Source organism: Oncorhynchus tshawytscha, linkage group LG01 (genome assembly GCF_018296145.1).
Source record: "Oncorhynchus tshawytscha isolate Ot180627B linkage group LG01, Otsh_v2.0, whole genome shotgun sequence".
In the NCBI taxonomy this organism is placed as follows: Eukaryota; Metazoa; Chordata; class Actinopteri; order Salmoniformes; family Salmonidae; genus Oncorhynchus; species Oncorhynchus tshawytscha.
In genome coordinates, this window is record NC_056429.1 from 2,687,842 (window position 1) to 2,703,918 (window position 16,077).

The following is a 16,077-nucleotide window of genomic DNA, read 5'->3' on the forward strand; positions in this document are numbered from 1 at the left end:
CTGCTGCCAATGACTGGAACGAACTACAAAAATCTCTGAAACTGGAAACACTTATCTCCCTCACTAGCTTTAAGCACCAGCTGTCAGAGCAGCTCACAGATTACTGCACCTGTACATAGCCCATCTGTAAATAGCCCACCTATACTGTTATTATTTCCTTGGGAAAGTTTTCACATCCCTTTTCTTTCTGAATGTGTTGCAGCCTGAATTTAAAATGGATTAAATTGAGATATTGTACCTGATCTATACACAATAGCCCATATTATTATTATTATTATTATTATTATTTATTTTTATTTTTTACAAATTCATGAAAAATGAAAATCTGAAATGTCTTGAGTCAATAAGTATTCAACCCCTTTGTTATGGTAAAGGAGCCTAAATAAGTTCTGGAGTAAACATTTGCTTAACAAGTCACATAATATGTTGCATGGACTCACTCTGTGTGCAATGTACCCCACACATACAATTATCGGTAAGGTCGCTCAGTCGAGAAGTGAATTTCAACCACAAAGACCAGGGAGGTTTTCTACCTATTGGTAGATGGGTAAAATAAAACAGCCATTGAATATCCCTTTGATCATGGTGAAGTTATTAATTACACTTTGGATGGTGTATCAATACACCCAGTCACTACAGAGATACAGGCGTCCTTCCTAACTCAGTTACCGGAGAGGAAGGAAACCTTTCAGGGATTTCACCATGAGGCCAATGGTGACTTTTAATAAACATTTGCAGAGTTTAATGGCTGTGATTGGAGAAAACTGAGGATGGATCAACAACATTGTAGTTACTCCACAATACTAACCTAAATGACAGAGTGAAAGGAAGGGAGCTTGTACAGAATAAAAAATATTCCAAAACATGCCTCCTTTTTGCGATAAAGGCACTAAATTATAACTGCAGAAAATATGGCAAAGAAATTAACTTTATGTCCTGAATACAAAATGTTGTGTTTGGGGCAAATCCAACGCGTCACTGAGTACCACTCTTCATATTTTCAGGCATAATGGTGGCTGCATCATGTTATGGGCATACTTGTCACCAGCAAGGAATGCAAAGTTTTGTCAGGATAAAAAAAGAAATGGAATCGACCTAAGCACAGACAAAATCATAGAGGATAATTTGGTTGTCTGTTTTCCAACAAACTGGGAGACAAATGCACCTTTTCAGCATGACAAGAACCAAAAACACAAGGCCAAATCAACACCGGAGTACCAAGATGACATTGAATGTTCCTGAGTGGCCTAGTTGTAGTTTTGAGTTAAATCGGCTTGAAAATCTATGGAAAAACTTGAACATGTCTGTCTAGCAATGATCAACAACCAACTTGACAGAGCTTGAAGAATTAAAAAAAGAAAAATGCAAATATTGTACAATCCAGGTGTGTAAAGCTCTTAGAGACTTACCCAGAAAGACTCACAGCTGTAATCACTCTTAGAGACTCACCCAGAAAGACTCACAGCTCTTAGAGACTCACCCTGAAAGACTCACAGCTGTAATCGCCGCCAAAGGTGATCCTAACGTATTGACTCAGGGGTGGCAATACTTTATGTAAATTAGATATCTCCATATTTTATTTTCAATAAATGTGCAAAAATGTCAACAAAAAAAAAACATGTTTTCACTTTCATTATGGGGTATTGTGTGTAAATGGATGAGAAATCAATTTGAATCCATTTTGAATTCAGGCTGTACCACAACAAAATGTGGAATAAGTCGAGGGGTATGAATACATTCTGAAGGCTCTTGTATTTTCAGATGTTGTTGTGAAGCAAGGCTCCCCTTGCAAAAGATGGATTTCCCTGTGAAGTCTTCCCCTTTTTTGAAAATCAAGATTAAATGTGTTTCAGATGAGATGACGGTGAACAGCGCCAGCGAGGACGCTGCCTATTTCACCACCATGGTGTGTTGCAGCCTGGTCAACTTTGCTGCTTAGATCCAGTCGAACATCACTACACAACATATGAAAGTATGTTATTTATTTATTTTTTAATGGTTTTAACGTGTCAATGTGCATTACCTTGGAAGTCTCGACTGAATCAGTTGATGGACTGGTCTGTACAATAAGCTAAATATTATGGATAAAGCAAACGGCTTAACTTCACATCAAACTTTAATTTCTTTCATTAACCTGGTTGAGAAGTTGGAATTGCTAGGTCCATGGGGTTATATAAAGCATGTGTGTAGTAGTAGTAGTAATAATAATAATAATAGTAGTACTAGTTGTGAGTAGTAGTAGTAATAATAATAATAATAATAGTAGTACTAGTTGTGAGTAGTACTGTGTAGTAATAATAATAGTACTAGTTGTGAGTAGTAGTGTGTAGTAGTATATCTAGTTGTGTGTAGTAGTAGTAATAATAGTAGTACTAGTTGTGAATAGTAGTAGTAGTAGTAGTAGTAGTAGTAGTAGTAGTAGTAGTAGTAAATAATAATAGTAGTACTAGTTGTGAATAGTAGTACATCTAGTTGTGTGGTAGTAGTAGTAGTAGTAGTAATAATAATAGTAGTACTAGTTGTGAATAGTAGTACATCTAGTTGTGTAGTAGTATATCTAGTAGTGGTAGTATATCTAGTTGTGTAGTAGTAGTAGTATATCTAGTAGTGGTTGTATATCTAGTTGTGTAGTATTAGTAGTATTATATCTAGTAGTGTAGTAGTATCTAGTTGTAGTGTAGTAGTAGTAGTATATCTAGTTGTGTAGTAGTAGTATATCTAGTAGTGTAGTAGTAGTAGTAGTATATCTTGTAGTGTAGTAGTATATCTAGTTGAGTAGTAGTAGTTGTAGTAGTATATCTAGTAGTGGTAGGATATCTAGTTGTGTAGTATTAGTAGTAGTATATCTAGTAGTGTAGTAGTATATCTAGTTGTAGTGTAGTAGTAGTATATCTAGTTGTAGTAGTAGTAGTATATCTAGTAGTGTAGTAGTATATCTAGTAGTGTAGTAGTATATCTAGTAGTGTAGTAGTATATCTAGTTGTGTAGTAGTATATCTAGTAGTGTAGTAGTATATCTAGTTGTAGTGTAGTAGTAGTATATCTAGTTGTGTAGTAGTAGTATATCTAGTAGTGGTAGTATATCTAGTTGTGTAGTAGTAGTATATCTAGTTGTGTAGTAGTAGTATATCTAGTTGTGTAGTAGTAGTATATCTAGTTGTGTAGTAGTAGTATATCTAGTTGTGTAGTAGTAGTATATCTAGTTGTGTAGTAGTAGTATATCTAGTTGTGTAGTAGTAGTATATCTAGTTGTGTAGTAGTAGTATATCTAGTTGTGTAGTAGTAGTATATCTAGTTGTGTAGTAGTAGTATATCTAGTTGTGTAGTAGTAGTATATCTAGTAGTGTAGTAGTATATCTAGTAGTATATCTAGTAGTGTAGTAGTAGTATATCTAGTAGTATATCTAGTAGTGGTAGTATATCTAGTTGTGTAGTAGTTGTATATCTAGTAGTGTAGTAGTATATCTAGTTGTGTCTCCGCAGCAGGAACATGAGGAAGACAGCAGAGAGGAGGATACACAGGGTACACACAGTGGGGACCACCACCTCTGTGACCATCTCCATATGGCTGGTCAGGGGGTCTGCAACACACATCGGCACATCAACCATTTTACACAGATTACTTTAACACACAGTCTTTATATAAAGGCTCAAGAGAGCACAGCACTCAAAGGGTTAACCCCCCAAAAGTATAACCTTACATATTATGAATGTTTTCTAATCATGTATCAGGTCTTTTTATTTTATTTTTATATATGATGATTTTTCTTACCATGTATAAGTCTTAGTATATTGGCAGCAGTACTCCGTTGTTCCTCTAATGAAGAGACAGAAGCATTACGAAGAGTTGAACCCAGACAAAAGGCACGTTAACCCATTTGAGAAGTGCCGTGTCAAAACCGTGGCTAGTAGCATCAGCTAGCAGTTCGCCTAGCAATCATTAGCGGTCACTCACTGTCAAGTGTTGTTGTTTGGCAAAAGCAGCTTTCACTCTTTGATCTGTAGCAAGATGAAGCTGGTTCTCACCCTGTTTTTAGTGTCTTTTTTGATAGGATCCAAAGTGTTTGACTCCTTCGAAATATCCTAGACTAGGAAATGCTCTGCCTACTCTTCGTGACCAACGGAAATGCATGCAAATTCCAATACAAAGATTAGATTTAACCGTTGGATGCTTTATGCTCTGCTGCTGGGGTTAAGAGAGGACGAAGCAGCTGATTTTTAAAAAAAAGGAGCGATTTTTAAAAGGCCCTCCCAAGAGTTCAACTTCACATAGCAAGGCAAGCCAGACCCTTCGCCACTAAGCCACACAGACAGTAACACACGACAGATAGATCTCATCCACAGAGACACGGTGACCCATGGCAAGATAGATCTCATCCACAGAGACACGGTGACCCATGGCAAGATCGATCTCATCCACAGAGACACGGTGACCCATGGCAAGATCGATCTCATCCACAGAGACTGCAGATAGATCTCATCCACAGAGACTGCAGATAGATCTCATCCACAGAGACTGCAGATAGATCTCATCCACAGAGACTGCAGATAGATCTCATCCACAGAGACTGCAGATAGATCTCATCCACAGAGACACGGTGACCCATGACAAGATAGAAATTTACTGTACCATCCCACCAATAATAATAATATATAACACTAATAAAATAAACGTAATATATATATCCTGGTGCCTAAATCTCTCCAGGAACAGGGTTGGAGCTATAACCTACAGGAGGGTCTCTCTCCAGGAACAGGGTTGGAGCTATAACCTACAGGAGGGTCTCTCTCCAGGAACAGGGTTGGAGCTATAACCTACAGGAGGGTCTCTCTCCAGGAACAGGGTTGGAGCTATAACCTACAGGAGGGTCTCTCTCCAGGAACAGGGTTGGAGCTATAACCTACAGGAGGGTCTCTCTCCAGGAACAGGGTTGGAGCTATAACCTACAGGAGGGTCTCTCTCCAGGAACAGGGTTGGAGCTATAACCTACAGGAGGGTCTCTCTCCAGGAACAGGGTTGGAGCTATAACCTACAGGAGGGTCTCTCTCCAGGAACAGGGTTGGAGCTATAACCTACAGGAGGGTCTCTCTCCAGGAACAGGGTTGGAGCTATAACCTACAGGAGGGTCTCTCTCCAGGAACAGGGTTGGAGCTATAACCTACAGGAGGGTCTCTCTCCAGGAACAGGGTTGGAGCTATAACCTACAGGAGGGTCTCTCTCCAGGAACAGGGTTGGAGCTATAACCTACAGGAGGGTCTCTCTCCAGGAACAGGGTTGGAGCTATAACCTACAGGAGGGTCTCTCTCCAGGAACAGGGTTGGAGCTATAACCTATAGGAGGGTCTCTCTCCAGGAACAGGGTTGGAGCTATAACCTACAGGAGGGTCTCTCTCCAGGAACAGGGTTGGAGCTATAACCTACAGGAGGGTCTCTCTCCAGGAACAGGGTTGGAGCTATAACCTACAGGAGGGTCTCTCTCCAGGAACAGGGTTGGAGCTATAACCTACAGGAGGGTCTCTCTCCAGGAACAGGGTTGGAGCTATAACCTACAGGAGGGTCTCTCTCCAGGAACAGGGTTGGAGCTATAACCTACAGGAGGGTCTCTCTCCAGGAACAGGGTTGGAGCTATAACCTACAGGAGGGTCTCTCTCCAGGAACAGGGTTGGAGAACACTGCTCTACTTCAAACCTTCCCTATACTCATCATTAGGCTACTACGATATATTGATAATCGTCATTTAGCTGGAATTTAATTGTTATAGGATACGAATTGACAAGTGATTTATATAACTAAGAACGGTTTGCATAGCTGCCCTCGATTTCCAATAGAAAGTTTAGCCCTCCTTATTTTCTTTGTATCACTCAATCTAGGGAGGTGATACGAGGCTGAGTCTTATTTGTTTGCCCCACACCTACTACCTTCTTATTGAACACAGGTTTAAAAGGGATGTTTTAAAAGGGATGTTTTAAAGGGATGTTTTAAAGGGATGTTTTAAAGGGATGTTTTAAAGGGGATGTTTTAATGGGGACGTTTTAATGGGGACGTTTTAAAGCGGACGTTTTAAAGCGGACGTTTTAAAGGGGACGTTTTAAAGGGGACGTTTTAAAGGGGACGTTTTAAAGGGGACGTTTTAAAGGGGACGTTTTAAAGGGGACGTTTTAAAGGGGACGTTTTAAAGGGGAGGTTTTAGTGTGAACTGACCTGCAGCCAGGAGCTGGTTACTGGAAGAGCAGGTCTCTGTGGCCTTCCTCTTCCAATTCTCTACCTGTAAGATGGGTTAGGGTTATTTCAGGATACACACTAGGATGGGTTAGGGTTATTCAGAATACACACTGGGATGGGTTAGGGTTAATATAGAGGGTTAATATAGGATACACACTGGGATGGTTTAGGGTTAATATAGAGGGTTAATATAGGATACACACTGGGATGGTTTAGGGTTAATATAGAGGGTTAATATAGGATACACACTAGGATGGTTTATGGTTAATATAGAGGGTTAATATAGGATACACACTAGGATGGTCTAGGGTTAATCTAGAGGGTTAATATAGAATACACACTAGGATGGTTTAGGGTTAATATAGGATACACACTAGGATGGTCTAGGGTTAATATAGAGGGTTAATATAGAATACACACTAGGATGGTTTAGGGTTAATATAGAATACACACTAGGATGGTTTAGGGTTAATATAGAGGGTTAATATAGGATACACACTAGGATGGTCTAGGGTTAATATAGAGGGTTAATATAGAATACACACTAGGATGGTTTAGGGTTAATATAGGATACACACTAGGATGGTTTAGGGTTAATATAGGATACACACTAGGATGGTTTAGGGTTAATATAGAGGGTTAATATAGGATACACACTAGGATGGTTTAGGGTTAATATAGAGGGTTAATATAGGATACACACTAGGATGGTTTAGGGTTAATATAGAATACACACTAGGATGGTTTAGGGTTAATATAGGATACACACTAGGATGGTTTAGGGTTAATATAGAGGGTTAATATAGGATACACTAGGATGGTTTAGGGTTAATATAGAATACACACTAGGATGCTTTAGGGTTAATATAGAATACACACTAGGATGCTTTAGGGTTAATATAGAGGGTTAATATAGGATACACACTAGGATGCTTTAGGGTTTTAGGGTTAATATAGGATACACACTAGGATGCTTTAGGGTTAATATAGGATACACACTAGGATGCTTTAGGGTTAATATAGAGGGTTAATATAGGATACACACTAGGATGGTTTAGGGTTAATATAGAATACACACTAGGATGCTTTAGGGTTAATATAGAGGGTTAATATAGGATACACACTAGGATGCTTTAGGGTTAATATAGGATACACACTAGGATGCTTTAGGGTTAATATAGAATACACACTAGGATGCTTTAGGGTTAATATAGAGGGTTAATATAGGATACACACTAGGATGGTTTAGGGTTAATATAGAATACACACTAGGATGCTTTAGGGTTAATATAGAGGGTTAATATAGGATACACACTAGGATGCTTTAGGGTTAATATAGGATACACACTAGGATGCTTTAGGGTTAATATAGGATACACACTAGGATGCTTTAGGGTTAATATAGGATACACACTAGGATGCTTTAGGGTTAATATAGGATACACACATCATATTCTAATTATGTATTCTCTCTCTCTCTCTTCCCCCCCCACCCCCAACCTCTCTCTCTCTCTCCCCCCTCCCTCTTTCTCAATATTTTACAGGATGATGTCCTCACCTGAATATGGAATGCTCTGTTTGCAACGTATATCCATTTCTACCAGTATAACTATGTACATTTCCATGATTTATATATAATATTAACCTGTTGTAATATGTTTTATATGATTGTATTAAAGATCTAACTGAAATGAGGATCTAGTAAATGATCCGTGCTCTCACCTCTCTCTGGTTGGGGAATCCGTTTGAGCTGATGATGCGTTTGTAGTACTGAACCGAGGCTTTTGGGTAACGTGGTGTATTCTTGTTCCTGAAGTCTACGTAGTACAGGCCAAACCTCTCGGAGTAGCCCTCGTCCCACTCAAACTTGTCCAGCAGAGACCAGGCCGTGTAGCCGCGCACGTTCACTCCGTCTTTGATGGCTAAAAAAACAGAGCGGAGAACAAGATCGTCTGGGTTTTTAAAAAAAAATGTAAATTTTGAAAGACAAGCCGGCAACTGTCGTCGCAACAAAAACAAAAGTGGAAGTACATCACACGTTTTTTTTAAGTCAGGGTTTTGGGGGTCAATACCATATTCAATTCAAAAGGTACTCTGGATTTAATGGAATTGACCCTGTTTTTAGTTACTGAATAATACTGAATGTATCATATATGGGATTGTTGAAGAGTCTTGGTTAAACATTGGGAATAGTCCCATCAGATTACAATTCAAAGAAGAGGTGTGTGGAGGACATTTTTGTTTTGTAATTACAGTATTTTATTTTAATTGTTTTTCACCTTTTCATTTTGAAAGGGAAGACCTATTGAGACCGAGGTATGATACAATATAACATTTACATTAGACACCAAATACAGTGGCATTCGGAAAGTATTCAGACCCTTTCTTTTTCCACATTGTGTTACGTTACAGCCTTATTCTAAAATGGATTCAATCGTTGTCGTCCCCCTCATCATTCTACACACAATACCCCATAATGACATCACAATACTCCATAATGACATCACAATACGTTACAGCCTTATTCTAAAATGGATTCAATCGTTGTCGTCCCCCTCATCATTCTACACACAATACCCCATAATGACATCACAATACTCCATAATGACATCACAATACTCCATAATGACATCACAATACTCCATAATGACCTCACAATACGTTACAGCCTTATTCTAAAATGGATTCAATCGTCGTCGTCCCCCTCATCATTCTACACACAATACCCCACAATGACAAAGCAAAAACAGGTTTTCAGAAATTGTTGCACATTTGAAAAAAAAACTGAAATATGTCAATTTGGTAAGTATTTGGCAGCGATTGCAGGTTTGAGTCTTCTTGGGTATGACTCTACCTGTATCTGGGGAGTTTCTCCCATTCTTCTCTGCAGATCCTCTCAATCTCTGTCAGGTTGGACGGGGAGCGTTACTGTACAGCTATGTTCAGGTCTCCAGAGATGTTCGATTGGGTTCAAATCTGGGCTCTGGCTGGGCTATTCAAGGACATTCAGAGAATTTTCCGGAAGCCACCCCTGCCTTTGTCTAGGCTGTGTGCTTATGGTCGTTGTCCTGTTGGAAGGTGAACCTTCGCCCCCAGTCTGAGGTCCTGACTAGTCTCCCATCCCCACAGCATGATGCTGCTTTTAAAAATAAAAAAAAGCCATTTTAGAATATGGCTGTAACGTATTGTGAGGTCATTATGGAGTATTGTGATGTCATTATGGAGTATTGTGATGTCATTATGGGGTATGGTGTGTAGATTGAATAGGAACATGATTTATTTAATCCATTGTAGGCTGTAACGTAACAAAATGTGGAAAAAGTCAAGAGGTCTGAATACTTTCTGAATGGACAGTACACAGTAAACTATATATATATATATATATATATATATATATATATAGTTGAAGTCGGAAGTTTACATACTTAGGTTGGACTCATTAAAACTCGTTTTCCAACCACTCCACAACAAACTGTAGTTTTGGCAAGTCGGTTAGGACATCTACGTTGTGCATGACACAAGTTATTTTTCCAACAATTGTTTACAGACAGATTATTTCACTTATAATTCACTGTATCACAATTCCAGTGGGTCAGAAGTTTACATACACTAAGTTGACTGTGCCTTTAAACAGCTTGGAAAATTCCAGAAAATGATGTCATGGCTTTAGAAGCTTGTGATAGGCTAATTGACATAATTTGAGTCAATTGGAGGTGTACCTGTGGATGTATTTCAAGGCCTACCTTCAAACTCACTGCCTCTTTGCTTGACATCATGGGGAAATCCAAAGAAATCAGCCAAGACCTCCACAAGTCTGGTTCATCCTTGGGAGCAATTTCCAAACGCCTGAAGGTACTATGTTCATCTGTACAAACAATAGTACGCAAGTATAAACACCATGGGACCGCGCAGCCGTCATACCGCTCAGGATGGAGATGCGTTCTGTCTCCTAGAGATGAACGTACTTTGATGTGAAAAGTGCAAATCAATCCCAGAACAACAGCAAAGGACTGTGTGAAGATTCTAAAGGAAACAGGTACAAAAGTATCTATATCCACAGTAAAACGAGTCCTATATCGACATAACCTGAAAGACCGCTCAGCATGGAAGAAGCCACTGCGCCAAAAACTGCCATTAAAAAAGCCAGACTACGGTTCGCAACTGCACATGGGGGCCAAAGATCGTACTTTTGAGGAATGTCCTCTGGTCTGATGAAACAAAAATACAACTGTTTAGCCATAATGACCATTGTTATGTTTGGAGGGAAAATGGGGAGGCTTGCAAGCCGAAGAACACCATCCCAACCATGAAGCACGGGGGTGGCAGCATGATGTTGTGGGGGTGCTTTGCTGCAGGAGGGACTGGTGCACTTAAAAAAATAGATGGCATCATGAGGTAGGAAAATGATGTGGATATATTGAAGCAACATTTCAAGACATCAGTCAGGAAGTTAAAACTTGGTTGCAAATAGGTCTTCCAAATGGGAAATGACCCCAAGCATACTTCCAAAGTTGTGGCAAAATGGCTTAAGGACAAGTCAAGGTATTGGAGTGGCCATCACAAAGCCCTGAAATCAATCCTATAGAACATTTGTTGGCAGAACTGAAAAAGTGTGTCCGAGCAAGGAGGACAACAAACCTGACTCAGTCACACCAGCTCTGTCAGGAGGAATTAGCCAAAATTCACCCAACCTATTTTTTTTATTTTTTTTTAAGCTTTATTTAACCAGGGAAGTCAGTTAAGAACACATTCTTATTTTCAATGACGGCCTAGGAACAGTGGGTTAACTGCCTGTTCAGGGGCAGAACGACAGATTTGTACCTTGTCAGCTCGGGGGTTTGAACTCGCAACCTTCCATTTACTAGTCCAACGCTCTAACCACTAGGCTACGCTGCCGCCCCGTTGTGGGAAGCTTGTGGAAGCTACCTGAAATGTTTGACCCAAGTTAAACAATTGAAAGGCAATGCTACTAAATATTAATTGTGTGTATGTATGTAAACTTCTGACCCACTGGGAATGTGATGAAAAAAATCAAATCTGAAATAAATCATTCTCTCTCCTATCTTTCTGACATTTCACATTCTTAAAATAAAGTGGTGATCCTAACTGACCTAAAACGGAATTTTTACTAGGATTAAATATCAGGAATTTTGAAAAACGGAGTTTAAATGTATTTGGTTAAGGCGTATGTAAACTTCTGACTTCAACTGTATATATTATTAAGTTTACTTTGTGTGTATATATATATATATATTTAAGATTTATGTAAAAACATGCACACAAACAAAACATCACTGAACAAAAATATAAATGCAACATGCATCAATTCATTAGGCCCTAATCTATGGATTTCACATGACTGGGAATACAGATATGCATCTGTTGGTCATAGTTACCTTTAATAAAAAGGTGACCACCATTTGCCTCATGCAGCACCACACATCTCCTTCACATAGAGTTGATCAGGAATGTTGATTGTGGCCTGTGGAATGTTGTCCCACTCCTCTTCAATGACTGTGTGAAGTTGGATAAGTTGGCTGTTGTGAAGTTGCTGGATATTGGCGGGAACTGAAACACGCTGTCCTACAAGTCGATCCAGAGCATCCCAAACATGCTCAATGGGTGACATGTCTGGTGAGTATTCAGGCCATGGAAGAACTGGGACATTTTCAGCTTCCAGGAATTGTGTCCAGATCCTTGCAACATGGGGCCATGCATTATCATGCTGAAACAGGATGTGATGGTGGCAGATGAATGGCACGACAATCGATAAAATGCAATTTTGTTCGTTGTCCATAGCTTATACCTGTCCATACCAATAACCCCACCGTCACCATGGGGATCTCTGGTCAAAACGTTGACATCAGCAAACCGCTCGCCCACACCATAAACTGCCATCTGCCCAGTACAGTTCAAATCAGGTTTCATCCATGAAGAGCTCCAGCGTTGCCAGTGGCCATCGAATCATTTTGCCCACTGAAGTCGGTTACGACGCTGAACTGCAGTCAGGTCACGACCCCGGTGAGGACGACGAGCACACAGAGATGAGCTTCCCTGAGACGTTTTCTGACAGTTTGTGCAGAAATTCTTCGGTTGTGCAAACTCACAGTTACATCAGCTGTCATGGTGGCTGGTCTCAGACCATCCCTCAGGTGAAGACGCCAAATGTGGAGGTCCTGGGTTGGCGTGGTTACACGTGGTCTGCGGTTGTGAGGCCGGTTGGACGTACTGCCAAATTCTCTAAAACGACGTTGGAGGCCGTTTATGGTAGCGAAATGAACATTCAATTATCAGGCCACAACTCTGGTAGACATTCCTGCAGTAAACAATTGCACACTCTTTGAAAACGTCAGACATCCGTTGCATTGTGTGTTGTGACAAAACTACACATTTTAGAGTGGCCTTTTATTGTCCCCAGCACAAGGTGCACCTGTGTAATTATCATGCTGTTTAATCAGCTTCTTGATATGCCACACCTGTCAGGTGGATGGATTATCTTGGCAAAGGAGAAATGCTCACTAATAGATGTAAACACATTTGTGGTCAACATTTTAAACAATTTAAACAATATATATATATATAATATATATATATATATATATATATATAAGCTTTATGTGTATATGGAACACGTGACCAACACTATGTTATGTATATTTTTGTTCAGTTTCAAATAGTTTTAGGCTAGCCTTGTCCCAAATACTGTTAAATATGTTATAATGTAATATATAAATATATATTTGTACTCTTAAATATGTTATAATGTAATATATATATATAAATACTGTTATAATGTTATATATATATACTGTTAAATATGTTATATTACAGTATAGTGATACCTTTCAGCATCTCGTTGGTATAGTCCTTGTAGTACTATATATACTGTTAAATATGTTATATTACGGTATAATAGTGATACCTTTCAGCATCTCGTTGGTGTAGTCCTTGTAGTACTGTATATACTGTTAAATATGTTATATTACAGTATAGTGATACTTTTCAGCATCTCGTTGGTATAGTCCTTGTAGTACTGTATATACTGTTAAATATGTTATATTACAGTATAGTGATACCTTTCAGCATCTCGTTGGTATAGTCCTTGTAGTACTATATATAGTGTTAAATATGTTATATTACGGTATAATAGTGATACCTTTCAGCATCTCGTTGGTGTAGTCCTTGTAGTACTGTATTCTCCAGTCATCACAGAGCTCAGTACACATGATTTTCTCCGACACCCCGTTCTCTGTCACGTAGATCATTGGGTTTCGGTACTGGGCCTGCACAAAGACACAAGTCAGCATGACGGTCAGTTTAGACTCCTGTCATCCTCCGTCTGAACTAGGGGTGAATATTTACCCTTTTTTAAAAAAATTTTACAAATGTTCCATCCCGAGAATAAATACAAATTTCTCCCTGGGTAACCCGGTGTTTCCCGCCCAAAAAACGGAAGTGTCATTGAAAAGCATTGTTAAGCATACAAATAGACATATCTTAATTTGATGGTTGGGGTCTGCTATAGTCTACCACCATCTGAATGGTTATGGGTCTGAATTAATAACTGCTATAGTCTACCACCATCTGAATGGTTATGGGTCTGAATTAATAACTGCTATAGTCTACCACCATCTGAATGGTTATGGGTCTGAATTAATAACTGCTATAGTCTACCACCATCTGAATGGTTATGGGTCTGAATTAATAACTGCTATAGTCTACCACCATCTGAATGGTTATGGGTCTGAATTAATAACTGCTATAGTCTACCCCCATCTGAATGGTTATGGGTCTGAATTAATAACTGCTATAGTCTACCGCCATCTGAATGGTTATGGGTCTGAATTAATAACTGCTATAGTCTACCACCATCTGAATGGTTATGGGTCTGAATTAATAACTGCTATAGTCTACCACCATCTGAATGGTTATGGGTCTGAATTAATAACTGCTATAGTCTACCACCATCTGAATGGTTATGGGTCTGAATTAATAACTGCTATAGTCTACCACCATCTGAATGGTTATGGGTCTGAATTAATAACTGCTATAGTCTACCACCATCTGAATGGTTATGGGTCTGAATTAATAACTGCTATAGTCTACCACCATCTGAATGGTTATGGGTCTGAATTAATAACTGCTATAGTCTACCACCATCTGAATGGTTATGGGTCTGAGTTAATAACTGCTATAGTCTACCACCATCTGAATGGTTATGGGTCTGAATTAATAACTGCTATAGTCTACCACCATCTGAATGGTTATGGGTCTGAATTAATAACTGCTATAGTCTACCGCCATCTGAATGGTTATGGGTCTGAATTAATAACTGCTATAGTCTACCACCATCTGAATGGTTATGGGTCTGAATTAATAACTGCTATAGTCTACCGCCATCGCGCGTTCGCTCTTCTTTCATACTACCAGTGAGTTCTATTGGCTGCTTGTATTTAACATTCAGCAAAAAAAGAGCTTGCGACCTTTTTCGAATAGTCTGTTGGTATAAGAAATTATTCAAAAAAATATATATATTTCTGCGATATTTTATTTCAGTTCACAAAACATGGGACCAACACTTTACGTTTATATTTTTGTTCAGTGTATAATACCAAATACACTGTACATGTAACATATTCCTGCCCACTACATTACTATTCTACTGCTACTAAAATGAGTACTACTACTGTTATTATTATTAATTCTATTACAACACGTAAATTGAGTTTTACTGCAGGATCAGTTGTTGTACCGCTGATGTGGAGGTGAGGTTAGGAGATTTGAAGACCTGTTGCCAAGAGAGACCCTTTTGCGACAGTATCAAACCTTAGTTTTGAAACGAGTAAAACAATACACTTTAACGATGGCTAACACGCAAGTTCTTTACCTTGACGAAGTTGAGCAGGCGTCTGAACCCCCAGGGGACAGAGTAGAGCCACTCTGATCCAGGATCAGGCCAGCGGGGGTCCACCAGTTCAGCTAGGTCTCTGTTCAAGACAATAATAATAATAACAATGATAATAATATTAATCATAATAACAATTGTAATAATACTATTAGTGGTAATATTAATAATTGTAATAATGATAATAATATTAATCATAATAATATCAATAATAATGATAGTGGTAATATAAATAATTGAAATAATAAAAATATGAATGATGATAATAATAATGGTAATATTATTATGAATAATAATTATTATAATAATAATGGTAATATTATTATGAATGATAATTATTATAATATTAATAATGGTAATATTAATAATAATTGTAATAATGATAATATCAATGATAATAATAATGATAATAATGGTAGTAATATGAATAATTATAGTAGTAATAGTAATGGTAATATTAACAATAATAATACTATTATCGATAATAATAATAATAGTAATAATAATGATGATAATGATATTAATAGTGATAATAGTAACGATAATAACACGTATTGATAATAATAATGATGATAATGATATTAATAATGATAATAGTGATAATAGTAACAATAATAATGGTAATAATAATAGTAATAATGATGATGATAATGATATTAATAATGAGAATAATAATAATCATGGTAATAATAATAATAGTAATAATAATGATGATAATGATATTAATAATGATATTAATGATAATAATAATAATATATGCTGTCAAGTACAGTTTACAATTGGCTCATTCATCCCCCCTCCTCTCCCCTGTAACTATTCCCCAGGCCATTGCTGTAAATGAGAATGTGTTCTCAGTCAACTCACCTGGTAAAATAAGGGTAAAAAACCCAGTTACTTCAAAAAGTACTCACACCCCTTTGCTTTTTTCACATTTTGTTACAGCCTAAATTT

General features: G+C 38.2%; 2 protein-coding genes across 3 annotated transcripts in view; one reads left to right on the forward strand and one right to left on the reverse strand.

Moving 5' to 3' along the window:
* zwilch (zwilch kinetochore protein) overlaps positions 1-7,916 on the forward strand; it is a 40,054-nt gene extending 32,138 nt beyond the window's left edge. The window contains exons 17-18 of the mRNA XM_042298809.1: positions 1,854-1,972; positions 7,766-7,916. Coding sequence (XP_042154743.1) covers positions 1,854-1,939 — 86 coding nt within the window. The 3' untranslated portion in view covers positions 1,940-1,972; positions 7,766-7,916. The remainder of the gene's footprint in view (positions 1-1,853; positions 1,973-7,765) is intronic.
* The window catches only part of lctlb (lactase-like b), a 30,121-nt gene continuing 17,456 nt past the window's right edge, over positions 3,413-16,077 (reverse strand). For both annotated transcript variants that reach the window (XM_042299526.1, XM_042299300.1), the window contains exons 11-16: positions 15,109-15,208; positions 13,378-13,504; positions 7,944-8,143; positions 6,201-6,264; positions 3,772-3,816; positions 3,413-3,580 (exon numbers count right to left, since the gene is read on the reverse strand). In XM_042299526.1, the coding sequence (XP_042155460.1) occupies positions 3,465-3,580; positions 3,772-3,816; positions 6,201-6,264; positions 7,944-8,143; positions 13,378-13,504; positions 15,109-15,208 (652 nt within the window). In that variant the 3' untranslated portion in view covers positions 3,413-3,464. The remainder of the gene's footprint in view (positions 3,581-3,771; positions 3,817-6,200; positions 6,265-7,943; positions 8,144-13,377; positions 13,505-15,108; positions 15,209-16,077) is intronic.